General features: G+C 47.7%; 1 protein-coding gene across 4 annotated transcripts; it reads left to right on the top strand.

Moving 5' to 3' along the window:
• Nucleotides 1-217: 217 nt before the first annotated feature.
• Nucleotides 218-27,631, top strand: PURG (purine rich element binding protein G). 4 transcript variants are annotated; one of them, XR_011337284.1, is made up of 4 exons: nucleotides 218-288; nucleotides 2,313-3,134; nucleotides 26,758-26,863; nucleotides 27,483-27,631. XR_011337284.1 is itself a non-coding variant. In XM_069855080.1 (3 exons), exons 2-3 carry the CDS (start codon nucleotides 2,326-2,328, stop codon nucleotides 26,786-26,788), a joined length of 840 nt encoding a protein of 279 aa, XP_069711181.1. In that variant the 5' UTR covers nucleotides 218-288; nucleotides 2,313-2,325; the 3' UTR covers nucleotides 26,789-27,403. The 4 variants fall into 4 exon arrangements, 2 of the variants coding, with proteins under 2 accessions (XP_069711181.1, XP_069711180.1); XR_011337283.1 differs by lacking the exon at nucleotides 27,483-27,631 and adding an exon at nucleotides 26,991-27,403; XM_069855080.1 differs by lacking the exon at nucleotides 27,483-27,631 and having other exon boundaries at nucleotides 26,758-27,403.

Genomic DNA, 27,631 nt, shown 5'->3' with positions numbered 1-27,631 from the left:
CGCGTGCGCGGCGGCGCGGCGGCGCGCGGGGCACTGTGGGAGTTGTAGTCCCGAGGCGGAGAGACGGGGGTTGTGGTGGTCGAGGGTTTGGGGGGCGGGGGGAGCGAGCAACCTCGGTGGAGCCGCCGCCGCCGCCGCCGTCCTCGCCGCCCTCCGCCGGGCGGGGCCGGGCCGGCGGGGCGGGGCGGGGCGGGGCGGGGGCGAGGCTGCCCGTGGCTGCTGCGCGGCGGGGCCGCCGGCTGCGGGCGGCGGCGGCTGAAGGGCAGCGGCGGCGATGGGCGCTGAGGGGTGAGTGGCCCGGCGAGGGGGGGGGTGGGGGGGGCAGCGCTGAGGGTACCGGGGGGCCGTGCTGAGGCAGGGGGGGCAGCACTGAGGTGAGGGGGCAGTACTAAGGGTACGGGGCGCAGTACTGGGGTGGGGGGACAGTGCTGAAGGTACCGGGGGGCAGTGCTGAGGCGAGGGGGCAGTGCTGAGGGTACCGGGGGGCAGTACCGGGGCACAGGGGGATGGTACTGAAGGTACTGGGGGGCAGTGCTGAGGCAATATTGAGTTGGGGGGCAGTACTGAAGGTACCAGGGGCAGTACAGGGACAGAGGGGGCAATACTGAGGAAGGGGGGGCAATACTGAGGGTACTAGGGGGCAGTACTGGGGTAAGGGGGGCAGTACTGGGACAGAGAGGGCAATACTGAGGAAGGGGGGGGCAGTACTGAGGGTACTAGGGGGCAGTACCAGGGTAAGGGGGGCAGTACTGGGACAGAGGGGGCAATACTGAGGAAGGGGGGGCAGTACCAGGGCAGGGGGGGCAGTACTGGGACAGAGGGGGCAATACTGAGGAAGGGGGGGCAGTACTGAGGGTACTAGGGGGCAATACTGAGGAAAGGGGGGCAGTACTGAGGGTACTAGGGGGCAGTACCAGGGGAGCAGTACTGGGTCAGAGGAAGCAGTACTGGGTTGGGGAGGGTAGTGCTTGAGGTACTGATGGGGCAGTACTGGGGCAGGGGGGCAGTACTAGGGTAAGGGGATATGGGGAGGGGGCTATAAAGGGGCAGGGGGGCAGTACCAGGGCTGAGGGGGCAGTACTGAGGGTACTGGGGGGCAATACTGGGTCAGAGGGGGCAGTACTGAGGGAGCAGGGGGAGCAGTATCGGGGTAGCAGGCTACTGGGGAGACAGTACTGGGTCAGAGGGGGCAGTACTGGGTTGGGGGGGGGCAGTACTGGGGGTGCACGGGGTGGGACACAATACTGGGCAAGGGTGGCAGTACCAGGGGGAATACTGGGGCAGGGGAGGTACTGGAGGGGTATTACCAAGGCAGGGCTGCAATACTGGGGCACTGGGAGGGCAGGGGATAATACTGGCATGGAGGGGGGGGCAGTTGGGCATTGGGGGTACAATGCTGAGGCACTAGGGGTTCTGGGGGGGCAATACTGAGGCGCTGGGGCCACTCGAAGCAACACTGGGGCCTCTAGGGGACCACTAATGGGGACACTGGTGGGCAATACCAGGCATTGGAAGCACTGAGGGGCAGTACTGGGAGCACTGCGGGGGCAGGAGATAGAGTGCGGGGGGCACTGGGGTAGGGGATACCATGACGGTGGCACTGGAGGAACAATGCTGGGGTGCTGGGGAGTGTGCTGGGGGCACTGGAAGGGCAGTACTGGGGCGGCTGGGGGCAGGTGAATACTACAGGGGGGTGGAGGGGCGGTACAGAGGGCACTGGTGGGCAGGAGGTGAAGCTCTGAGGTCACTGGGTCAGGAGATACGGTGCTAGGGGGCACTGGGGACAGAGATTGTAGCTCTGGGAGGCAGTGAAGGAAGGAGGGGCAAAGCTTGGGAGAACCGTAGTGCCCCCCTAGTGCTGTAGGGTGGAAGGGCAGAGGTGGATGAGGACCCTACAGCAGGGAGTGGGAGCTCTGGGGAGGGTGGGCTGGGGGCTCCTGCTGCAGGGTGGCAAGCAGTGGGTCAGCTGGAAGGGTCAGTAATGCCAAGGGATGGGGATGGGGGACACGGGGAGGTCTGCAAGGGCAGGGAGGCTGCCGGGATAGGAGATGACACAGACCGTGAGGGCACTGGGGCCACTGGAAGGAGGGCTCCCTTGTCTGGGAGAAGATCAGCTGGCTGGCGGGAGGCAGAGCAGGGGAGGGGAAGAGCACCCGGGATCCTTTCGCTGCGATGCTGCGTGCCGTGGCAGCGGAGAGGGATGCAGGCGTCTTTGTAGGGAGAGCAGCGCCGAACAGAGACGCTGCCGAGAAGCTGAGCGGGGCCCCGATGCTGATGTTGTCATCTGTGTCTCTGTTATGTGTTATTTCCAGCTGATTGGTAAAGATGGAAAGAGGGAGAGGAGGAGGAGGAAGGAACCTGGGAGGCTCTGGCCTGCACAGGAGCATTTATTCCCAGTCCCAGCAGCCGTACCATTACCCAGCCTCCTCCCAGGAGGGCTGCATGGAGATCCAGGAGCTGGCCTCCAAGAGGGTGGACATCCAGAAAAAGCGGTTTTATCTGGATGTGAAACAGAGCTCCCGAGGCCGCTTCCTGAAGATCGCCGAGGTCTGGATAGGAAGAGGCAGGCAGGACAATATCAGGAAGAGCAAGCTGACCCTCTCCTTGTCGGTGGCCGCTGAGCTGAAGGACTGTTTGGGGGACTTCATCGAGCACTACGCCCACCTGGGCCTGAAAGGCGGCCACGGTCACCGGCACGAGCACAGCAATGACAAAGAGCATCATCCCCGGAGGCGACAGCAGCACCCGCCACCCTCGCCTCCGGTGTCTGTCGGCTCCGAAGAGCACCCTCACAGCGTCCTCAAAACGGAGTACATTGAGAGGGACAACAGGAAGTATTACCTGGACCTGAAGGAGAATCAGCGAGGGCGCTTCTTGCGGATTAGACAAACCATGAGTAGAGGACCTGGCATGATGGGTTATTTTGGCCACAGCTTGGGACAGGAGCAGACGATCGTCCTTCCAGCGCAAGGGATGATTGAGTTCAGGGATGCTTTGGTCCAGCTTATCGAAGAATATGGCGAGGGGGACATAGAGGATCGCCGGGGGGCAGGCGACGAGCCCCCAGAGCTCCCTGAGGGCACCTCCTTCCGAGTGGACAACAAGCGCTTCTATTTCGACGTGGGATCCAACAGGTATGGCATTTTCCTGAAGGTAAGTGAGGTGAGGCCGCCCTACCGTAACACCATCACAGTTCCCTACAAAGCGTGGACACGGTTTGGGGAAAATTTTATCAAGTACGAAGAAGAGATGAGGAGAATTTACAACAGCCATAAAGAAAAAAGAATGGATGCCAGAGGGGACAGTGGTGAAGAGCAAGAGGGTCTTGAATAGAGTGCATTGGACTGGCCGTGTGGCAAAATAAACAAAACAAGCAGAAATTGGTGAGAGGGACTGACCTATAGTAATTTCAAAACACCCCATTTTTTCGTAAAGTCCTGTTCCCGGTATTTCTCGCTAACTCCAGTCCGTAATGTTACAGAGTCTGGTTATCATCTTAAATTATCACAACAGCCCCAAATGTCTCCATATGTCTTACGAAAGTACCGACCTCCCAAGTCCATATGAGTCAGCTGCTTCGAGTGTTGAAGACTATGGAAGTACACGTATCAGCACAAAAAAAATCCAGCACTCTGACCTTTAAATAGTCTAGGTAAGGCTTGTATTGCACTTCAGTGTGATACAACAAGAAAACCAACCTAAACCTCATGCCAAAATGTATCGGTTTCTGCTTATGATGGGTTTTCCAGGACTGAATTCTGCCTGCGCTCGGTCAAAAGGCTGAGCAGCACAGCCGTAGGGCATTTCCAACAAAAATTGCCTTCATGTGAATTGCTGGTATGTGTATGAGGAGAGGTAGAGGTTTTAACATTGGCATCGGCTGGTTATTGAGTTTGAAACGATATTATGCGTGTGTAAAAGATCGACAACTGGTCAGACCTTTATATCGTGCTGGTGAAGAGTGGAAAATTTGTTATTCACTTTATATTTTTGTGCTGACCGAATAACCCGAGTGTCCCAGGATAGCGTAGCTCTACTCAGGCGCTAAGCCTTCTGAATGAATGGCAATGAGTAATAACCCACTCCTCATCTACATGTTCCGCCCATGCGAGGCTGGTGATTGTTTTTCATTTTTAATGCATTTATCCAAAATTTCGAAAGATATTTTTGTATTAGGGGTGTTATGGGTTCCAGCAGGCAGCTGTGGAGCAGGTATTGGGAGTGACCAAGGCTCCTGGTTTCTCTCCCAGTTGTGAGATTAATGCAGTTGTGATATTAACCATGTGAGGAAAACACACAGGTGTTTTTCTCCTCCCACTGCAAGGAAGACCTTTGCAGGGTTTGGTGCACCATTAGGTTTGTCTAAAAAAGCATCTGTCTCGTACTTGCCCATAGCGTGTTTCGGAAGCTGTGGTTAACGCTGCGTCGGGTTCTCTGTCATATGATTTTCCAGGTGGTGGTGTAGGAGATATCTGTGCTCTGCCATCACCCCCTTCCCACCTGCTCAAGCCGTTCGAGTCCTGATCTCCCACCACTGGCTTCAGTGTCGTCCTGCTGAAGTCTCTGTAACCTAAATTTTACATCTTGCAATAGAAACTCTCTGCCTGGAGAGAAAATGTGTGCAATTGCCTGGTTAGGAAGTTGGTGAAAGGCTTTGAAAAGTCTTTGTCGTTCCTAAGAACGTGAATACTTAGACCATAAGGGGGTTTGCCAGCCCTTGGGCAACCATCTCTTTCCCCTCTGAAACCAGCAGGAGTTTGATTGAACTCCAGGGACTTCCAATAATGCATTGCCCACCTTTGCAATTATTTTTAAGTAGGCATTACTGTGTCTAATCAGGTATTTATAATCAGTTGAATCGTTTTTTTTGCGGAGTGGCCTAGTGTGCACGTGGTCCTGCTGTTTTACCACTACATGTTTCTTTATTTAATCTTCTGAGAAACGTATCTATCTCCAACCAGACCATTCATCGTTCTTTGTCTGGACCCACCTGCACGGTCACACTCAAGCTGAATGCTGTCATTAACCAGGAGGATGAAAGTTGAGGAGGCAAGGGTGGGAACCAAGAGGATAATCTGGACTTGAGTTTGGGTTCTAAAAGTGCTCGATCTGTTTTAACTTTAAGAAAAAAAACAAAAAAGAAAAAAAGAAAAAAAAAAAAAAGCTTGCACCAAAGTCACCAAAGAACCTTTAGGAAAATGTCACAGTTGTGACAAGAAGTAAAAAAAGTTAATTTCACTGTTTTAGGTGATTTCCCCCTTTAAGTAAAACCACACACATAGAAGTTACAGCAACCAAGCCTTCGGCTTAGTGTCAAACACTCCTATCTGTTTCTGCTTAGAGCGCTCTTTCAGGTACTTTTTCAACTCTCGCAGAGATGTTTTCACTCCACCACTCCAACTGCTCGCGGACTGTGATGAATCAGCTGGAGGTTAGACGAGGTACTGGTTCATCGTTGCTCTTAGGGCTTCGGTCCCAATGGTTTTAACAAGTCAATTAAAAAAAACCAACCAAACCCAAACCAACATTAAAATGACGCTACATCCTATTATTGGTGTGAAACCAGAATTTAGTGAATGAGTCCTTGATGCATATGTTAGCGTATCGCTGACTGCTGCTGCTCGTCACAGTGCCTGGAGTCAAAAATTAACTTCTGTTCCAACAAACTGGAGCTATGAATGTAGAAACTTTTTACGCTCCCTTTCCCCTTCGCGTTTCTATGTGGCATTCCTCCCCCACGAGCCTGACATCTCCCCGTCCCAGCCTTCCTTTGCCTCAAGGGATTGTAAAAGCTCCTACGTTGGAATTATCCTGAGTGACCATGTGTGTTGTAAGTGATCATCCCTTCCCTGTGTTCCTGTAGAGTTGGTGAGGAAAATAGTTTCAAAGTGATTGGAAAGGGATATTTTCTTCACCATTTTGAAAGAACAAAGATGCAAAATGGCTTTCTTTATTGCTGCCCAATTTTTTAAACCCCTCTTTTATCTTTTGTTAATGAATTGGCCTTCCAGTGACGTTAGTTTATTGTAAATATCACCTAGGAATTCAGCATCTGCTGGCTGCTGGGTCAGGCTTGGTTCTGACACACAGGTATCCCATAGGATCCCCGAATGCATTTACTCCCCCAGCACGGGATGCACCTTAGTATCCAAAACTCGATGGGGATCTACACGTTCATAGCTGATCACCCCTGGGTAGACCGCCAGCCATGGGGTTTCCACCACAGTGGAAAGCACCGATGCTTGGAATCTTGTCATCGGAGGGTAGTGCAGACTCACGCGAAACGTAGCAACGCAAGACTTTAATGGTGAGATTGGCAAATGGGTTCCTTATTATTTTTGGCAGCGTGACATCAGCTTCTGAGAGCAGCGATAATGCAGGCTGCTCACGTGCAGAAGGGCCCATCAAGATGCTTGGGAACACTGACTCCCTAATGCGTTTTAAATGTTCGTTCCTGATGCCCTGAAACTGCCACGTCCCTTAAACTTGAGAAAACACAAGCTTATTTGCACTAGAAAGAACGGCCAAAAACAATCCTTAGGAGGACAGGGTGAAGAGCACCGGTCTGAACCTCTTTTTCTCATGAGAGAATTTCCTATTCAAGCCCTCACCTCTGTTTCAAAATTGTATGGTCCCGGCAGAAAGTCTGTGAGTTCAATAGTTAAATTGTAATGCACTTTATATTGTGTAAATAATGCTAGGAGCACATTTCTGCTCCCGCTCTTGCAAGGGGATGCTTCGGTAGTGAAGGATAATGCTGAAAGAAGCTGTCTTCTGCATGCATGTGTCTGTTAGAGACCTATCATCCTTGCTTGGTCTGGCTCCGCTCGTATGTTAGAGGAGGGTAGGCACTATATTGAGGATTCTCTCCAACCACCAAGAGTGGGATGATGATTTTTTTTTTTTTTTTTAAGTTGTGATTTGCAGAGTTTCTGGGCCTACTCAGCTCTGCTGTTGCTGCGGCTCCGAGCTCCTTCTGCAAATGAGGCCCCTGATGTTGCTGCCGAGGCTTAAGCCCAAGCTTTTCATGTATAGTCTCAGCAAAGCCGAGTCCAGCAGCTCCCTCCTACTTGGCTTTCCCCACTGTTCCCATGGGGGCAGTCCCTAAAAACCTTATCTCCGGAGGAAGGGGCTACAGGGACCTTGGAGCCGGTGGGGGTTGTGTTGAGTTCAGCCCGTGGAGTTGGCTTTCTCGGTGAAGTGCAGAGGCAGAGACATGCTAACGAAGGGTCAGGAAGCATTTTGCATGTGCTGTGCTGAGGGTGACCCACCAGGTGCTCCAGAGGGGCTGGCAGAAGTTGCCATCGCAGGTTTGTTGCATCAAGTCTGGATGATGGACTTCACCCAACAAGAAGCTGCAGTGGTTATTGGTAATCTTGTCGTTGTTAAGTGTTTCTTATCTGTATCCGATATATACAAATTCATATCCACATATAGGCATTACTATATTTATGTGAGTATATTGTAGCCTGTAGTAGCTCGTAACGAAATAATCTTATTTATCTGAAGTACACAGTCTTAAGAGGGGATGGTTTTCTCCTACTACTGGCCTGGATAAACGTGTTATTTCACCGAGAGCTGGTGGCGTGTGGTTTTTTGTGGCCCTTGTAAGGTTTCTTCTCTCATCCCTTAGGTTTTCAGCAAGGCTGCAAGGGAAAACGTATTCAAAAGAAGGCAAAACTCCTCCTTGGAGTTGTTGTTGAGGTGAGGTGAGAGCTGTAAGGAAAAGGCAGCTGTAGGTACTGCTGGCCACATCACGTTTCAATGCCATTTTACAAACCCTGGCTCTGCAAATCTGTACTACCACGCTCATAAAATCCCAAGCAGAAGTATTAAAATCCCATCCTTTATACAAAAGAAAAAAAAAAAGCAAGCAGTTACCAAAATCAATGTCAGCAGACTTATTTTCTACTAAAGATGTCGTGGTCTAATGATTGCATCATTTATTTTTCCCTGTGGCCCATTGAAGAGACTGGAACTCACAGGGAAGGGAGTTGGTGGTGGTTAGGAATCCTGCTGCTGGCTTGACTTGCAGCCCTTTTCTCCAAGCGTAGTAATTTTTATAGCAGAAAAAAGGTTTATTATTATGTATTTTTATTAGGCAGATTTTGCACCAGGTCGAAAATTAATTAATAAGCAGTTTTAGTTCTATGGCATTCCTACTTTTGCTATACGTACAGTATATATATACGCTTTATAAAGTAAATCTTATAGAAAATTATACTTTCCTTTAATTTTCTATGCCGCTTCCTCCAAAATTAAAACGCCCTTTATTTGTAATTACTTAATGTGTTGTGATGTCTAAAACTCACCTTTCCCCTCCCACCCCTCCACTCTTTTCAAGTAAAGGTTGTATTTGAAATAAAGAGTTTATCCAAGTAAGAATGGAAATAATGGCTACACTTAACGTATCATAAGCCACTTCCATAAACCCCAGCCAGGCTGAACATTTGCACTGGGGAGCAAAGCTTGTCTGGCATACTTGAGGTTTCCTGGGAGAGCATGATACATCCCCACAGACACCACATAGTACGGTGATGTCGTTTGTCCTTTCACTTTCATAGAATCACAGAATGGTTTGGATTGAAAGGGACCTCAAAGCCCATCCAGTTCCAACTCCCTGCCGTGGGCAGGGACACCTCCCACTGGATCGGCTTCTCAGAGCCCCATCCAACCTGGCTTTCACCACTTCCAGGGATGGGACATTCATTTGGACTCATTAAAATCTCATTGCGTAGACGCAGGGGAAAAAAGCAAATTTGAGCATCTGGAGAAACAGGATTCACCCATGACGCTTTTTTTTCTGGGTACACGTGAGACCCATGCAGGACTGTGGCTTTGTGAAAGGTCTTGGTTGCCCTCTGCATCCTACACACTGTGGTTCATTATCGCTTAGCCCATCAGTGCTGCAAAATCACAGGTGTGGACATTTGGAATGATCTGGTCTTGCCTAAAAATTCTGTCATGACCAAAGGAGAAAAGCCCCAGCGCAGGACTTGGTGCTTCTGGATTCGGGTGTTTCTTTGTCTGCCCTGATTCTCCAAAATCTACATTTTTATGGGCTGACACTGATCTTTCTTCCTAATATTTTGTCATGCCCATGTTCAGTTCCCCACCTGTACCTCAGGCAACAGTATTTTAAAGCATCGAGGTGAAATAAAATATGAAAAATGCCTGATAGATGACAGGGATTAAAAACTGATTTTCCAGAAATGTCAAAGCATAAATCGAAGTTTTAGAAGGCAGACGTTGTTTTGGCATTTCTGTGATGGATGTAATTAGATCGTTCCTTCCACATGCTGAGGCGTCATCCAAAACGTGAACCTTCAGCCTCGGGGCTCTCTTTTGTTCATCAGCTTCTCGAAAGGTGCATGCTGGGCGTACCCTCTGGCCTTCTCATGCTCGTCGGACGTGTTTTGTGTTTGTGCTGTTACCAGAGCTACTGGCCTAGCCTCGAGGTGCTGGGTTGCCACCCCAATAAAACCATCATTAACAATTTGTTAATTCATCTTCCTAATTGACAGGCTACCTCGAAACACTTGGAGTGGCACATGGAAATTGCTAGCTTTGTACAGAGTAGCTGCCCAGAATAAAAAGACATACTCTGTCTTTTAAGTGTTTCAGGCTCATCCTATGTTCACGGGAAGGAGAACGGCTCCTGTCTTGAAGTTGTTGGCTGAAAAAGCAGCCGATCAGAGGCATTTCTTAAATGCAATGGGGGAGATACATCCCACAGGCAGAAGTTTGCATCTGCCTGTTTCTTCATCTTGATCATTTGCCACGCAGAGGTTGATTTGGGGGAAAGGATTGCCCTTCGTGTCGGTTGCTGGAAGACAGCTAAAGGTCTCTGCCCAGCCCCACTAAGCACAGCGTTGATGTAACATCTGTGAATTTATGTAACACACAAATTAACATATAAAATTAACATAGAAGAGAGAGAAATATTATATATATATATATGCATATTAAAAGTAGTCTTTTTTTCCCATTTCCAATAGGTCCTTCCCTTTCGAGACATTAAAATGTTAGCTGTCGTCTTTCCTGTTTTCCACATCATAGATGTTCAATGTGCAATACGAGCAGGGAGATAGATTTCCCAAGCAATATCAATGTACTATACTATTAACATTGCATCTTTACACTACAAATTGAGTGCAATAGAATCTGCATTTCAAAACAGCAGAGAGTCTGTAGGATAAAAGACACGGGTTAACCTCAGGCTTTTACAAGTATTCCCATCTGGTCGTTGTTCCGAGCACATGTTGTTGGCACGATGCGGAGGGAGAGGGGGAGTAAGAGCAGAGATAAGCGCTTCCCACCAAGGCGGAGGAACGAAAAGGCAGGAGGGGGCGGAGGGAAACGAGGACAAGATTCGTGCTCCAGGGAATCGCAGTGCATGACGATGGTTTTATCTGTGGTAGGAAGAATGGGTGGCATGGTCAGTGCAGGAGTCCTGCAGAGCTGGGGAAGGAGGCAAAAAGCCTGGATCTATCACTTCCCTCGGGGATCAGGGTAGGTCTCTTTGGCTGGGTCTCCTTCCTTTTCAGGGCACATCTGTCTGGCAGTAACATTCTCTGCAAGTGTCGAGTCTTGCCGACAAACCCATCAGGTCCAACAGATTGAGTTGTTGCTTTTGCAGCTTACTTTTTCAGACTCAAGTGGCTTGGCTCTTACTGTGCTGGGAGGCTTCCCCAGGTATACGTGCAGAAGCTTAGGGGAGCATACAAGTGCTGGTGGCCTGTAGGGTTTGCTCATGCCATCCCAATTTATGGATGCTTGCAGGTGATTTTCACTGGAGCCTTACTTCTCGTGCTGCTCAGCCTGCCTCCTGCTCCAATAACTGTGTGACAGAGGGTTCTGTTATCGATGGGGAACTGCTCTTTTCTGTTGTTAAAAAGAAGTGTCATTGAAGGCTAGAGAGAATCAGAGGGAAAGAAATCAGCTTTCAAGAAACAAACTCTGTGCCTGTCCTTGTAAAGGGGTTTGGGTCATTTTTTTAACAAGACGCTTCGCAGATGAACACCACTTGTATCGCCTTTGTTTTCCTGAGCACTGACATTGGTGCTCTGGGGTCTGGTGTACACAAGCGGTCAGTGTTAACAGCTGTTGAAAGCTGTGCTTTGAGCGAGTGAAGAGCTGTAATAATTGCAAGAACTCTGGAAAAGCTGTCAGCACCTCAAGCTGGGCCTCCTGATAATGGTGACTGGATCAGTTGGGCTTTATTCTACCTGTGCCTATGTTCCCCACTGAAAAATGGGGTGACTGATACCTCCCTACCTCAAAGGGTTGTAATAAAGACGAGTTCATTCTAATGGCGTTAAGAGTTTTTGTGATAATCCGATACTGATGATCTCCAAAAGCAAAGCAAGAATAAATGCAGTGTAAAACGTGCTGAGTTTGATATGCCGTGTTTGGAAGGTATGTGTAGGTAAGGCTTGGATTGCCTACAGAACAAAGAATGGGCTAGAGGAGGAGGGAAAGTTGTAGGAGATTGCATAATTAAGCTCTCTATGCATGTGTCCAAAGCAGCTGGAATTAGGATTGCTCAGATGATCCTTAGTTCTGGCACCTCCTGACCTGTGATTGCACGGTTTTCCAACTTCTTTTCCCTCCTCTGTTTTGTATGAATCTTTCAGGTTAGAAAAGACTTTTAAGATCATCAAGTCTAACTGTAAACCTAGTACTGTCAACTCCAACACTAAACCGTGTCTCTCAGCACCACATCTCTACATCTTTTAAATCCTTCCAGGGATGGGGACTCCACCGCTTCCCTGAGCAGCCCATTCCAGTGCTTGACAACCCCTTCCATGAAGCTTTATTGGTGTACTGTTGAATAACAGCGGGTTGTTCAACAGACTTGGGTTTTCAACCCTGAATGGAGCAAATATGAATCCCTCCACCAAGGGTAATCTTTAGCGCTTGCTGTGTTCTTGTTGCTTTCTGATGAGTCTATCCTTTTCTTGAATCCAGAATTACAGAGTCTAAAATCAGGAACACCTCTAGGGATGGGGCAGCCACGACTTCTTTGGGCATCCTGTGCCACTACCTCCCCAGCCTTGTAGGAAAACATTTCTTCCTAAGATCTAACCTAAATCTCCCCTCTTTCAGTTTAAAACCATTACTCCTCATCCTATCCTACCATCTCCTACCACTTCCTCTCCTACCATCATAATTCATGCTTACGCTTCGTCTTTCGCATCTAACATTGATGGGCTTTCTGATTTCCTGCAGCATTAGTGGCTCTGTCTTCCCCAGGGATGTCTTTCCTTTCTCCAGATAAGTTTTAAGCCCCTTTATCGATTTTCTGGGTGGGTAGCCACGCATTATGCCACTCAGAAAGCCTTTCAGCTACCTTGTCTTAACGTGGTTGTGTTGCCATCTCCTTCCCAGCTGTGCTGCAAGCAGCACCCTCCCAGCCGTGCCAGATAACTGCCCGAAGAACCTGGGTTTTTGGGTTTTTTTCCAACTCCCAGAAGCTTCGGCTGCACTGAAAGTTAATTAGATTTTCCTTAGTAACATTTTTATTGTGAGGAGATGTGACAGTTTTGTGTAGGTATAACTATAGAGAAGTTCCTCCCATTCCATGCAGGTTCTCCCACTGCTCTCTAATCACTCGACATGTAGAGCCGAGCTCCTTCCAGAATCGCTGTGTATGACTAACATCTGTTGAGCAGCAGTTGCTCCTTCCTCCCTCCTCTTCCTAGGGAAAAAGCTGAATGTGCCAATGCAGTCCTGGTATTTTCAACATAAATTAATTATCCCTGCTGCTCTGCGTTAACGCTGTAAAGGCTGAGCAGAAGCACATTGTGTGCTGGCAGTAGCCAAGCCCGACAGCTTCGCAGTATGGGAGCAAACCTGAGGGCTCACAGGCATCCAAGTCTAGTGTTTGCGTTGCTCTCACTGCTTCCCTGGAAATCTGGTGTTGAATAGGAGCTGGTTTGTCTCTGGAAGTTCCGCTTTGACCATTGCTGCTTTGCAAAGTGTTGTTTTTGCTCTGAGCGTAGCGTGGAGGACTCTTCTCTGCTCCTGTGTGATTGGGAACTACCTGATGTAAAAAGAGCATCTCTCCTCTGGGAATTAAATCCTTTGGATTAAACAAAACTCAGCATGCAGTCAACAGATGTGTTTCTGTTTGGGAGGCACTCATGATACCTGCTTTTTCTTTTCTTCCAGTTTTTTGAACACTCCCAGGGTCTTTATAGCACTGATCAGAACAGATGTTTGCAAGAGAACAGAGTTTTTCCCAGCTAGGCATGGCTTTGATTCAGCTCTTTGCAGTAGTATTTATCCTAGACCTTGTAACTCAGTTCATGCATGCCGAATGCTTTCCTTCTCCCTTCGCCTTTTGCCATGGATGCGGGATTATACTCATGTGCCTGTGTCTAGGAGTTAGTCCTCCAATCTGGGAGGGATTTTGGGGCAGACTGCTATGTTTCTCTAAGCTCCGATGCTTTTGCAAATTCCCAACAGGAAATACCAGGGGGAAGAACTAAACCCAGGGGCCAGCCCTAAAACTTTGTTTGACTAAACTATATATGTGTTTCTAGCTTCTAAATGATCCCTGGCAACGGGTTTTGCTCAAATGGTGTTAATTTAACACATCCTTCGCCTGTTCCACCCCAGTCATGAAAAATCATTTTAGTTTAAAATCCTTTAAAGCTGTAGTGTTGATGTGATCACTTCCCTTTCTCTCTAAGATAGAAAAGGGTTTGTTGGACCCTTCCTGAAGGTTGTGTGCACATCTCTGTACTTAGTGGTGATTTGTTTTTAATTTAAGCATTTTTAATAATCTCTCCCCCCCCCCCCCCCCCATTCTGGTGAAATTAGGGAAGAAGTGTTTTGGCTCAGACACTTACTTATAAAGCTGAGAATGGGCATTGTGTTTCACGAGGTGAACCAGACCTCGTGCTTCTTATCTCAGAGTGTATCCTTTAAACTGGCATTTTATTTCGTGCTCCGTCTGGCTGCAAAACATCAAGGTCACTAAAGCAGCATGGGTAGCAACCGCTGCAGATGCTTGTACGGCTCAACGCTTAGGGACATTTTCATCTTGCTTTGCTCACAGGGCCTGGTCCTGATTGTGCTGTTCCTTTTCCCAGTTTGACCACTAGAAGTATTTATCAGTCTGGTTCATGTCTCGTGGGCAGCCTGGCTCAAGAGCGCTAAATCAGATTTTTCCTCAGAAGTTCATAACCTTTTTTTAAGCCCTTGCATATGAACCTCTCTGGGAATGTTGTGCAAAGCTGAAACCTGCCTCAGTTCCCACCATCTGCGTGTGTTTGCTAACTGCTGCAGCTGATGTAGGACAAAAAGATGCATAGTTGGTTATGTTTTTCCCAGGTGGTCGTTTTCCTCTGTGTCTGTTTTGGTATGCTTTGGCCTTAACCATCCTAGGGACCAAAGGCGTCCTACTCTCATCTGCTTCTGCAGCCATTGCATGGACAGTGGGACTTTGGGAGATGTTAACTCTAGGTTGAAGCAGGTTCTTGTGGGGCTTGGGGAGATGCTGCAGCAAAGGAGCAGGTATTAAACCATCCAGCCATTCATGCTTTCTGTGATCATTCTCTTGTTGAGCAGGGCTGCACAAACCAGTTACCTGGGGCAGATTTGATCATGCTGCTTTGTCTGAACAGTGAGTGTACAACGTCTCTCTTGTAGTCACCATACGACAGCTTCCCCAGGGACGAGCTTTACTGCGTTTGCTTAAGTATTGCTCTGAGCTTAGACTCCTGCTTCTTGCCACAATTTGATGCTGTGACTGGATCCTTTGTTTTGTGTAACCTTAATTGTGTTTCGTAGAACACAGGCTGCAGTCTGAAAGTATGCATCTTGAGCTAAACGTTGCCAGGATTTCATCCTCCTCAGGACATTTAAATTGGTTGCCGAACAATTAAAGTCACTTTCCTCTTTGTGTAACAGCAAAGCACTTCCACATCAGTTTGGGAAGCGATCCAAGGGTTTGATGTGGGTTAGTCAGTTCAGGTACGTGGGATGAACATGCCCACGGCGAAGCAGGCACGACGATGTTAGGATAAGAGCTGTGCCCCTGCCAAGTCTCCCATCTACTCTCTTAAAGACCTGCGCTGGCTCCGGTTGCTGCAGTGGGTGACGATGCAGGGAGTCACCAGGACCATAACAGCCTGCACATAGGACCTGGGTCAAAGTGGCATCAGAGACCTGAGCTAGGCAAGGGACCACCACCTACATGTGTTTTTTATCCAAGTATAACTACAAAGGGAAGTCGTAAACAGCTTTATTCCAGCCCAACTACTTCAGCCTCCTTCTTCTGCCTTCTCTTCCTTCTCCTGCCTTCTTTTAACCCTTGCCTGATGCTCAAGGCAGCTGCTCTGGGGAGCGTATGGACATTTCTGTCCTGGAATTGCCATGTGCCAGCGTGCAGTCTGTGCATAAGCTTCCTGCAGCCCAGCCCCTGCGCTTAATAACAGAATTTTTTGCTTACGCCAGCCTCGGCACTGTCAGGGGTGACTCTTTGAGCTACAAGTGATAAGTTCCTGCTAGCTATCTTATTAAAAAACGAAAGAAAGGAAGAAAAGGAGAGGAGGGAGGTGCTGGAGTCACCTAATGAACGCTCTCATAGATGCTGTCAGCTTTTAGCTGTGACTTATCTTGTTGAAGGCACATTACAGAAGCTTTTCTTTAAATACAGCTTGAAAATCTTAGTTTATTTGGCAGTGCAGTTTTATGCTGGATGTCAGCGTCCCCAAGAAAAGCACAAACCTGAGTGTAAAGCAGAGGTGGTTCCCACTTACTCCTCCCCACAGCAGCAAACCGCAGTGTAACCTGTGGCTTTTCTTACCTCTTTTCTGCTCCTAGGGGACACCCTCTAAAGTAGAGATAACCTCCCTTAATGTGCTTACCCCTTTTTAGACAGCCCACAGTTTCTGAAAGCTTCTAGCCATTTCTGAGATGATCCAAGAATGGGAAGAGACTGCAGCCTGGCAAAAGATGCAGTCGCTTTTGCTACCTAACCCATGAAGTAGAAGATATCATCCCCAAAGTATTACTGCAAGCGCTCCTAAAAGAGGAACAGAACGTTAGAGGCACAAGCTCTTGAGACATGAGCTAAGAGGTACGAGTGAAGCCTGAGCCATGGCTTGGCCTTTGGAGAGAACAGCATCTCTCTGAGGTGGACTGGTCCACCACCCATGTTGTCTGTCTCGAGACCTCCTCCTGAGATAGGCTCTGGAGTAACCTCCTGCAGAAAGATGCAGCCTTCTCAGGCCTCTTTGCCACAGGATGAGAAAGCGATCCGCTTAACTTCCTCCCCTCAGGCTCTCCACAAAGGGAAGTTCATCCTCCTCCTCCATACTGCAGCCCTTGAGGTGTTACAATAAGCCCTAGAGCTGCTCTCTCTGGTTGTTCAGAGTCTATGCTGATATCTTCCTCTCGGTGAGGCTGAAGATAATGTGCAGGAGAACAAACAAGAGGCTAATACATGAGGATTTTTCACTCACCTCAGCCTAATCACCAGCCTCCTCCAGGCTTCCAGTCTTCCAAGAGCTTCCCACCTTTCTAGCCAAGCAGTGTATTTTCTAGAAGGAGAAAAATTGGTAGCTCTGTTCTAGCAATAGCTGGGATCCTAGTGAGGGAATTTTCTGCCTCTCCATTGAATTTTGCATGAATGCAGAAACAAACGTGAAATAAGAGTTGTAATATCAGAAAATGAGGGGGAACAGAACATTCCTCTGGACAGGGCTTGATGCAATTTGAAGCTGCTTGTAGAAGATTGGCTGGAAGGTAAACTGATTTGGGCTAAAAAAAGCTCGTGCTGTTAAACTGTTAGTGATTTTTCAGTAGATGGTCCAAAATAGCTTGTTTGGTGACCTCTTACCTCTAGGGAAGATAAACGTATTTTTGGTCTTAGATTGTAGGTGCAATTTGTGCTGGAAGAAACGTATGTTCTTTAGAAACCATCTCAGGATGGCATTTACTGTCAAAAACATTACATAGAAATGAAAACAAACCAAAAATCACGCTTCTAAATCAACACCAGGAGAGCGTTTGCGGAGTGTTCTCACTGAGCTAGCCAACCACGCTGAATTCATGTTATCTACGGTTTATAATCCACCTGTCTGCCTTCATGGCAACACAAAATATCCCATAAAGCCCTGTGTGCCCCAAGAATGGGCTGTGATTACATGAGCTATGAGCTCCGGTATTTGCAGCATCCTGCTTTGCATGTGGGCTCGATCCATTGACTGTAGAGGTGTCATCCCCTTCCAGTCTTCCCTGTGTTGTGTCAGTGCTGCGGCACCCGTACAAGGAGGTAGAGGCTGAGGTGGGTGTTGAGCAGAAGGGCTGCATTTCAGGAGCAGTACTTGGTCACCAGCTGTTGTCTAGGAAGCTGTGGGTTTTCTGTACAGCACCAAAAAAAAAAAAAAAAGTGATTTCTGGATGAATTTCAAGTCAGGGGACTGCTTCCTGCCAAGCTTACCTCCCCACCGTCTCAGCTGTACATTATTCTCTTTTTCTTTCCACTGGCCCTGTTACGCACCACTCAACAGCTGCTGCATTTAATCCCAGAAGCTGTAGTTGGTAGAGAGCAAAGTGATCTCCACATAACCTCTATCTTACTCCTAAGTGTGCATTATGAAGCTTAACCGATGGTAATAAAATCTTTTGCTTTCAACACGTGGTCCCTGCGGTCCAATGTTCCCATCTTCAGGCAGTGTCATTACAGCAGGGAGATGGGTTGGAGTTATTCTGCCTTCCCCCTGGAACGTGTCTCTTAATGCTGGATGCAGGCATCATCAATGTCTAGTAAAGCATGTGGATACCTGGCGAGGAGAGGTGGCAAACACCAAGCGAAGCCCTTTCCGTGGTAGCGATTTGGTGGTGGCAGCATCCCCAGGTAGAAGCAGCAGCTGTGGTTGTGAGGTCCCTGTGATTACATTTGTCACACATTGTTCCTTCGGACGTATTTACTCTTTGATGAGGACTATCTTGATGGTCAAGGAAAAGCTGTTGCAACCTGCCGAGGTGCTTGGTGCTTGGTCTCATACTTGGCTGTGACCCAAAGGTGCACGTCCCCATGAGGTAATTTCACTGTGCAACCTTGTTTAGAGCCTCTTCAGGGACCACGGTGCTGTGTGTGGAACAGAAACAGATTGCATGCCTGCTACTTGTAGGTTTGTTGGTTTTTTTTTTTTGTGCAGAAAGTCTGCATTTGGAATTTCATTGATGCTTTTATTGAAAGTGTCTTTTCACATACAAATAATTTGAAGGTCGTGTGATTTTCCTTCTCCAAACCAAAAGCATGAGTTTTAAAATGACACTCCCAAGTCTTATTTTTGGGGTATGGTGGGTTGCGTTACCCCTACAGATGGTGTTTGTTGAACCGGATGCAAATTCCCGTACTTGAAGTTCATAGAATCACAGAATGATTTGGGTTAGAAGGAACCTCATGAGCCCTTCCAGTTCCCACCCCCTGCCATGGGCAGGGACACCTCCCACTGGATCAGGGGCTCCAAGCCCCATCCACCTTGAACACCTCCAGGGATGGGGCAGCCACTGCTTCTCTGGGCAACCTGGGCCAGGGCCGCCCCAGCCTCACAGGAAAACATTTCTACCTAAGATCTAATTTAAGTCTCCCCTCTTTCAGCTTAAAACCCTTCCCCATCATCCTGTCCCTGCCCTCCCTGATCCAGAGCCCCTCCCCAGCTTTTCTGGAGCCCCTTTCAGCACTGGAAGCTGCTCTAAGGTCTCAGCAGAGCCTTCTCTTCTCCAGGCTGAACAACCCCAGCTCTCTCAGCCTGTCCTTGTATGGGAGGTGCTCCAGTTCTTGGATCATCTCCTTGGCCTCCTCTGGACTTACTTCAACAAATCTATGTCTTTACTGTGCTGAGGGCTCCAGAACTGAATGCAGGGCTCCAGGTAGGGTCTCACAGAGCAGAGCAGGGTGAGGAACACAATCCCCTCCCTCACCCTGCTGGTCCCACTGCTTTGGATGCAGCCCAGGATGTGGTTGGCTTCCTGCACTGCAAGCGCACATTGCCAGCTCAGGTTGAGCTTTTCATCCACCAGCACCCCAGTTGATAGTGTTTAGTTTCAAAGCAAAATTTCCCAAGCAGAGTCCCCGCAGAACAGCAGCAATCCATACCGCAACAGAGAGCTTTTTCAGGCAACGCTAACACAGCTTTTTTCTGGAGATTGCCATTTTGTAAACAAGCTGCTTCTTGAGCAGCACGGCTACGACTACAAAAGATGGATGATTATTGCTTCCTGGAATCAGTCTTCCGCTGCGGGATCTGGTTTTTGTTGCAATAATTAGCATAGAATTAAAAATGGCCCCGTGTCTTCGCTTCACATTACGCCTTTGATACTGAGTGAGCTGGGATTGCATTTTACTCGGTGCTAGGCTGTGTCTGGGAATCGCGCTATCCACCACTGAAAATCAGCATTTAGTTGTGGCACGTAGATATCTGCAAAAGCCTCCACCTCCAAAAATAAAACATTGCATGTAATAAACTTCCAAACGAGTTGGGTTTTGGAGGCTGGAAAAGTTGCCAAGGATATTTAGATGAAAATCTAGTGCGGCAGCTGAAGCAGGGTTTTATCAGTGCCTTTAAAACCCAGAGCTGAGGCTGAAGGGGAGGTCCTGGGGTTGTTGTCTTTGGGAGAAAATGCCCTGTTTTCACTACGGCTGAGCTCCCAATGTGAGAGCATGGAAGGGCATTGCTGGAGCACGTTCCAGCTTGCAAGGAGCTGCTTCCAGCCCAGGGTGAAGAATCCGCACACACCTTAGCAGGGAGATTTGCTGCACCCTGTTTCCAGCAAGCAGGGTCCTCACTTTCCCAGAACAAGCATAAAGGGAGGGTTGGGCTTGCAGCTCGATGCAAGGGACCAAAAAGGCAGATGTTGACAGCTGAACTGGGCGATGGGGCAGTCAGTGGGAAACACATGTTTAAAGAGAGAAAGGAGAAGTGCCTGATGTCCATTGGGCTGAATCCTTATTTTCCAGCCTCTTTCCAGGAGCGTGCTGATCCAAAGTCCTTCTTCAAAGTGTTTTCCTTCATGAAAGTGAAGGCAGGACGTTAGGAATGTTAGGGCTAGCACACAGCCTTCTCTCTGAGAAAACCCGTAATAGCTTTTCTATTTAATAATTTAACAGGGTTGCCAGTCCAGGTGGAGGCAAAATTGCCAGGAGTCTCAGCTGTGGCCAACGGTGTGTCCTTAGGACAAACTAGAGCAGCAAAAATGCAGCGTGATGTGAAAAATTCCTTGTGAGAGCAGTGCCGGAAATTACTGTGCAATTTTACGCTGTGTCCTAGCAGTAGATTTATTATCCTCTTTCAAATCATCTGCCAAAACCCCCTTACAGTCAGAAGACAGGAAAGAATGTTTTATAAAAAGACCTGGAAAATGAGCAATTTTTGATATGGGAGTTTTCAGGCCAGTAAATGTTCTGTATGTACAATGTTTGGGTTTCATCTCAACGTTGAGGTCAACGGTGCTTAAGGCAAACATGATCCCAGCACCTACATATAGCAAATGGTGATATATGCCAAGATCAGGCTTGAATACGGTCCTCCAAGCTGCTTCTCTGTCCAGCATAACGCTCAGCAATCACTTTTAATCCCACCAGACTCCATCATCATTTACAATAAAGCCACGGTGTGGAAGCTGGCACAATTCTGCCCCGTCGCTCTCGCTGATGGACTTGTTCCTGGCTGGCAGGTAGGTCATGGCCACCTATACGTCCTTCTCTGCTTTCCCCAGACCTTGCTGGGTTTTGGATATATCCTTTCAGCAGCGTTCTTACTTGGATGGTGGTTTGAGGTAGTTTGGTTTCCCCACCAAACACCTGCAGACACCACAAGCCCTGCTGTCTGCGGGACACTGACAGTCTCGCACTGTCCTTCTGCAGCTCCCACATATTCTCCAGGCTCCTTTCTTTCCAGTTTTGTGTCTGCAAAGGTGGATCTACATCCATTGCCCCTGGACGTGCAACCTTGCTTTTTGCTAGTTTGAATACAGGTCTTTACAGCAGTAGTGGAAATAAGCGACCTGGGTTTGTAATTCTTTTCCCCTGGGGTGTTAGTGTTACCTGCTTCTGAAAACCTATTTACAAGGAGCTTTATCCACTATAAAAGGCTTTATACCCAGCTCAGCCACAGCAGATGCTGGACAGCCAGATGTTACCTTGTACAACACTTGGAAGTGTTGACAGCAATATTTGTGGGGCCTGGGGAACCACTTATGCTATTCAGTGACCTTTTTTTAGGGTGCCTGCTGAAACCTAGTGAGAATTGGATGTCTGGTTTCCATTTGCCGCTTTTGTTTTGGGAGAAAACACCCTGTTTTCACAAGTGCTGAGCTCCCGAGGTGAGGGGATGGAAGGGCATTGCTGGAGCACGTTCCAGCTTCCAAGGAGCTGCTTCCAGCCCAGGGTGAGGACCAGGACCAACGCAGACTTTAGCAGGGAGATTTGCTGCACCCTGTTTCCAGCAAGCAGGGTCCTCGCTTTTCCAGCATGAGTATAAAGGTAGGGTTAGGCTTGCAGCTCGATGCAAGGGACCAAAAAGGCAGATGTTGGCAGCTGGACTAGGTGATGGCGCTGTCAGTGGGAAGGGCTTGTTTAAAGAGAGAAAGAAGTGCCTGATGTCCATTGGGCTGAATCCTTATTTTCCAGCCTCTTTCCAGGAGCGTGCTGATCCAAAGTCCTTCTTCAGAGTATTTTCCTTCATGGAAGTGAAGGTGGGATGTTAGGAATGTCAGCGTTTACTAGACCGCCTTCATTGTCTTGTTCTTGCGTTGATTGTCCTTTGACTGGTAGGGTGGTTAAGAGAAAAAAGCCAGCTTAACGCATAGTCAGAAAGACGAAATAACAAAAAAGCAAACCACAAATAAATAGATAAATAGGCTAACTGTAAGATAGCGTGTAAAAGGAGGCAGTCTGCAGCGCGACTCCTCTGTAAAGTGCATGATAAGCGTCGGCGAAGCTTGTTGCAGACACTGTGCAGGCTTTCCAGGCTTGCTTTTGCTAGACTTTGAGTATCATAGTTGCAAAGACTCGTAAATGTTCCGAGAGGCTCTTGGTTTTGGGGTGGTTTTTATTTTCTTCGTAAGCTGTGACCACGTGCTTTCTGAATGGGTTTGTAGTGATGGAGTTAATGGAGCTGTTCTTTATCGTAACCTAAAAGGTGTCAAGTCTTTTGCTCGTATGTGTTCCACAAGCTGAGCCGTAGCGTTATGCATCTCTCCGCGATGGTGTGATTTGAAGCACTTTTGGTGTGGCATGTGCCGTTGCAGTGCTGTCTGGTTTTAGTTTCACCCCTGGCTATCCCCTGTGTTCTACCCGTGTTTTGGACACTGAACCAAACCGACATGGAAACTAGCACTTTAAGTACTAGTAGTCACTTTGCTTCTGACTATATCGAGCACTGCACTTTTGTAAGTACTTTTAGCACTGAGTTTTGAACTGTTAATTTTCCCCCATCTATTTAGCCTTTTAGGCGCGGTGTTAATTACTTAGGGGCCATCAAAAGATAATTTTGAGGTGTACATGACCACTGTCTGGTGCCTGACTTCCATTACATATCCGTTAGCTATTTTATAAATTAGGGAACTAAACCCATCCAAGCTCATTTTTACACAACAGAACAAACATCTACATCACTGACGTCCAGGCAAACATGGTTGCTGTAAACTTTGAGGTCATCCAGAGACCCAAGCGCATGGCTTTTAGAAACACCAAAGATACAGGAGAAGTCTCAAAAGGGATCGGGATGGTGCAAGGTTGGAATTGAGCAGACCACAGGACACGAAGGAGACCCGGAGAGAGAAGTGTAGGGCAAACGCTCTTGTGTTCAGTGCGAGACTCGGGTCTGCGCTAGCAGGTTGTGTCCATGGGACAGTGAAGTTAAAACCAGTCTGAGATGCTGGTATCAATAAAGACTGTGCTCAAGCCATTGCAATAAAAGCCATCATTGTGCCTGTACTGAAAGTGCTGTTGAGATTGGTTGTGGGTTTAAACTACAAAAGGTATTTTTTTAAATAAAAAGACTTAGAGCTGATTTGGAAGAAGGGGCAAAGTAACCATGGGGTTTGCTGTTGCATTTGAAAAGCGGTGTTAGGAGTTGTTCAGATCTGGTGTTAGGAGGCAATTCTGATGTGCATTGCTGTTCTCGTTAAATTCCTGTGGTATTTCAGAACGGCTGGTCGGGGACCAGAGCTCCCTTCACAGCAAGAAATCAGTAGGGTAGAGTTTGTAGTAAACATAATCATAAATCTCTAGGATTTGAAATGGGATGGTGATCCCTGAGATGCAGAATAATCTGGGTTTTGATGTCCCAAACCACTCTCAACCAACTGATGGTGGTTCACTTCTTTAAATGCCCTCGTGCGTTTTCCGTAGCAGGAGATAAATCACAGTGGTCATAAGGGTGCTGCATTTCCTTCATGCTGGAGTATCCACACTTGGGACTCGTGCTCATCCTTGTGGATGAGCCAATAGTCAATCCAAGTCGTCCTCTGGCAATACTCCTTGATGGGATTTTCTCCCCAGTGACACTTGATGGATAAATCCTGCTGTTACAGCATGATCAGTCTGAATGGAGAGAAGCAAATTAGATCTTCTCCTTCACTGCTAGCAAGCAGACCTGGTGGAAATAACCTTCGGCAACAAATAAATAGGTGTCTGGGGTTTGCTTGTTGCAGCAGATAGAGTATGTTTCCCAATCAGCTCCAGTTTTGGTGGCTGGTTTTGCTCGGGTTCAGTTCCAGCTTCCTCCTTCAACAGATCTTCATGGATTTGGGTGTTTAGTGGGACTTGAAGGTGGTTAAAAAACACAAACCTTGAGCAACCCAAAGTATTATGCTCTTATATCCTCTGTTGTTGGGTTTAAAGTGGAAATAGAATCCAGATCTTTTTTTTTGTTTTGCCTTTCTCCCCCAGCCAAATTAACTCTACAAATCTAGCTTTAAAGGAATAGCACCTGGCGATGTTGCTGCTATATCTGAGCCCTCAAAATGATAGTGAGAGGACAGCCTCTTCAGAGAGGACCTCGGTGACTCAGAGCCCTACATCTCACTCGCTGTCACGAGGATATAGGCAAGCCCTACGGAAATTTCACCCCCCTCGCGAGCTCACTGGTCCTTGATTCCTTAGAAATTAAGCTCGTGAGAAAGGGGGATGTGGAACAGGTCTTTTTTTTTCTTATTTTCCCCCACAGGTGTAGTTTTTTGCCTGTTGGAGTTCGCATCTCGTCCTTCGGGAAGGTAGAAGTAAGTGTTTTCTCCTGCACAGCACGTGAGGCATGAATGCAAAGCCTAGCACAGCACCTCTCGCTTTGGAAGGACCTTTTAGGTGGAAAAAAAAAAGCTCTTGTAGGGATTTTTAGTCATTTGGGTTTTAAGATAGCTCATGGGAAGTGCATTGTAATGGCATGCAGGCAATGTTTTACCGACCTTTTCTTTTTCTCCAAGAGAGACTTTTAAAATTGCTTCGATAATTTAGATTTCTTTTCCTTGGACGTCTTCTTGGACCCATGCCCTTGAAATGAGTCAAGTTTATCAAAACAAGTTGTGCATTGCAGGAAGCAGTCTCAAAACACGCACAAACCCATGCACCTACCTGCGTGTACGTGCGTGCGTGTGTGTGTGTGTGTATACATATGGATAATTATATTATCTCCCCAACTGTTCCTTTTGGGGCGGGGGTTGGGTTATTTTTTTAGGTTTGTTTCCCGCAATCCCCAGAGAATATTAACCAAAAGGTGTTTGAAAGTCATGGCATGAAAACTCCTAAATGTAAACCTGAGTACCTTGTGATGCTAATTAACAGGTTTTTTTCTGGAACTTTATGTGATGCTTAATATTTTCCTTAGGAAGTTTTGTTTCATGTTAGCTCATTGTTCTGGAGGATGTTGGTCCTACTGGCATTAAACTAATGGAAATAAAATGCATGTGTTACAAGTGTAGAAACGGTGAAGAATTAAGTGTGAACTTAACTGTATGATGCTGATTCTGTTTTCAAACAATCTGTTTTGCTGTTCAATAGTTGACATATGGAAATGCCAATGTACTGTAATTCAGCACTTTTCCAATGGACCCTGTTCTCACTATGCCCAAGGGAAGAAGTGGGTTTGGCTTTGGGGCCGTCTGTACTTAACCTCTGGACCTTTTCTGCATGTTTTGATGCTGGAATTGGCCAGGGGAAAACTCAGTTTTGAGGTTTTGTTATCGGTTCGGCGGCTGGTACGGGGCAGAGGGGTGGTGGCTCTCTGTTTCCCAGGACAATTTGGGTGAAAATCTTGCTATGGGTGGATGGACCGGTGGTATCCCGGTCCCCTGGCGCATCCACCTGGATGGGGGCAGGCTCTGTGAGCTGGGGTGGGATGGAGTAGTGCCTGAAAAGCAGATGAGACATTCTACAGGCCCTGAAATGAAAAGGCAGAAGGGTTAAACTACCAGCCACCCCCCTCTGGCTCAAAGCCTCCTTTGCTAGTGTTAACAGGGTGCAAAGTGTTACTTGTCATGTACTGTACTGAAAGGGTTAATTGATCAGTGGCTGTATTGTACTGTATGAAAACTCATTAATTGCCTTGTATTGTTTCTAATGGACTGTACCATGTCCCCCCTTCCGCTGGTTCCCAGCCTGTCCCCAGGTTTTCCAATGACGCATGTCATCAGTTAGGTCCTCCAAACTCTCTGGTGCTAACTCTTCCGTATCCGATGGTGCTTCTGCGGACGCTAACTGACGACATGCCGACCCAGAGCTTGAAGTTCACAACATCTTTCTTGTCTGTTTGTATGAAGTCGAGACACACACCCCCCCTTCACAAAAAATAAAAATGATAAACTTGAATTTGTTTCAAAGCATCATTGACAATCTAATGTTTTCTATGTCTGCTTTTATTTGGGATGGCTTTTCTAGAAAGCAGCGCGCCAGCACCTTCACACCAGGAGGGGATTTCATCCTGTTCACGCTGCGGTAGCTCCTCTGGCATCCGAGCTGAGCTGCTCCCTTGCTGGCTTTTCAGACTTAGCCGCGGGAGGTCGATCCATCAGGAGCCAGCAAGGAAGAGGAGGTGGAGGTGCTTTCAAAGATATCTGATCCTAAAGAGCAGTCTGCATCCCTGTGACTGCCCCACTCGTACGCAGGTGGTAGGTGGGCACGAAGGGTCTTGGAGAGGGTGAACCTGCCCCTTCTTTTGGGGCGTGAATTGGCTTTTTATGAGAACAAAGGCAGAAAATTGGAATCAAGGGGAGTTGGAGCTCCCCAAGGCACCTCCATCTACTCCCGGCATCGCTCATCTCTGCTGGCAGAAAAGCTGCCTCCCGAGCCTGAGGTTTTACAGGTGACACACACTTCGGATGGTGTGAACAGGCCCATCCCCTACCAATCCCCCCTCAATGCGAGCTGCTTTTTGGACAAAATAAAATCTGACTATATTTTATATAGATTTGAAAACAAAGTCTGATATTTACCCCTGTTCTCAACTGAATTTGCATATTGTTGTTTGCCACGATATTTGTTCTGTCTTAAAATAAATTTGCTTACTTGTGTAGTCTTAACTGTCTGCTTGGATTCTTATCATCGGATTTATTGCCGCTCCGAGACGCCTACACGGCGGCTCTCCTTTGGGTGCCTTCTATGAAGGCGAGAAGGAAATCTTTCTGCCCAGGAGGGGAAATAATTTCAGCCATGATTCAGTCTATAAATGTGTCTCTCTTGGTTATCTTGCATTCATCTCCCCAGGGCTTTTCAATTTGACGTCCTTTTTTTTTCCCCAGTCTTTCATCACCAGACCCTTCTATCCAGTAAGGATGCGACAGAGGAACAGCCGTGCTTCAGCCGCTTAATTTAAGAGATTAAATTGTTCCTAAGCATTTCTTGAGGGTAAGTCGTTTCCGATGGTGGTATTTTGCATTTGAAAATGAAGGGATTTATGGCAAGGAGCTCACTGAGAGCAACGAGCAGCCGAAAGCAGTGGGCATCGGCATCGAACGCCGGTTCGCTCTTACAGCACATTGCATTAGCGGGAAGTTGGCATCAGTCACTGGAGACATCACGGCGGAAGGCAGTGCCCTCAAAAGGCTGGAAAACTGATTTGCACATGCGTTTCCAGGGACATAATCAAATCAGCCAGCGGGTTCAATAAAGGGAGTAAGCAAATATTCCAGATTTGTGTGCGTCTGGAAACAAAACCTGTTGCAATACTCTAAGGTCTTGAGGGCTTTTTCCCCCCAAAAATGCTATTTTTGGAATAAAAATGTTGCAGGCTGCTGCAGTAGGGCATTTTATATTCCTTCAAAGACATATCTCTGTCCAAAGGGAACGTTTCAGGGGAGCTTGTGCAAGGGCTTGGGCTGCCACCCTTCTTTCCCATCAGAAACTGTCCCTCTGCATCTTTTACAGCCAGAATCCATTTTCAGTGATTTATCCTCCTCTCCAGGCACCGCCCCCCTCTCTTTGCCTCTGTCCTGCCCTCTAACCTCTCTCCGGCTTTTTTTCCCAGTTTATCAAGATTTTGTAGATATTTCCAGCTGCTCTCACAGTAGAAGCAGGGCTGCCTATAGTGATGGATGCTGGCATGTGAAGGAGGGAGCAGAGATGAATCCTGTGGGGAGAAACTGTGAACAAGAAGCCCAGCTTTGTGTAGGGTGC

The sequence above is a fragment of the Phaenicophaeus curvirostris genome, chromosome 4 (assembly GCF_032191515.1).
Source record: "Phaenicophaeus curvirostris isolate KB17595 chromosome 4, BPBGC_Pcur_1.0, whole genome shotgun sequence".
NCBI lineage: Eukaryota > Metazoa > Chordata > Aves > Cuculiformes > Cuculidae > Phaenicophaeus > Phaenicophaeus curvirostris.
The sequence above is the reverse complement of the archived record's forward strand: the minus strand, read 5'-3'. Positions and strand labels throughout refer to the sequence as shown.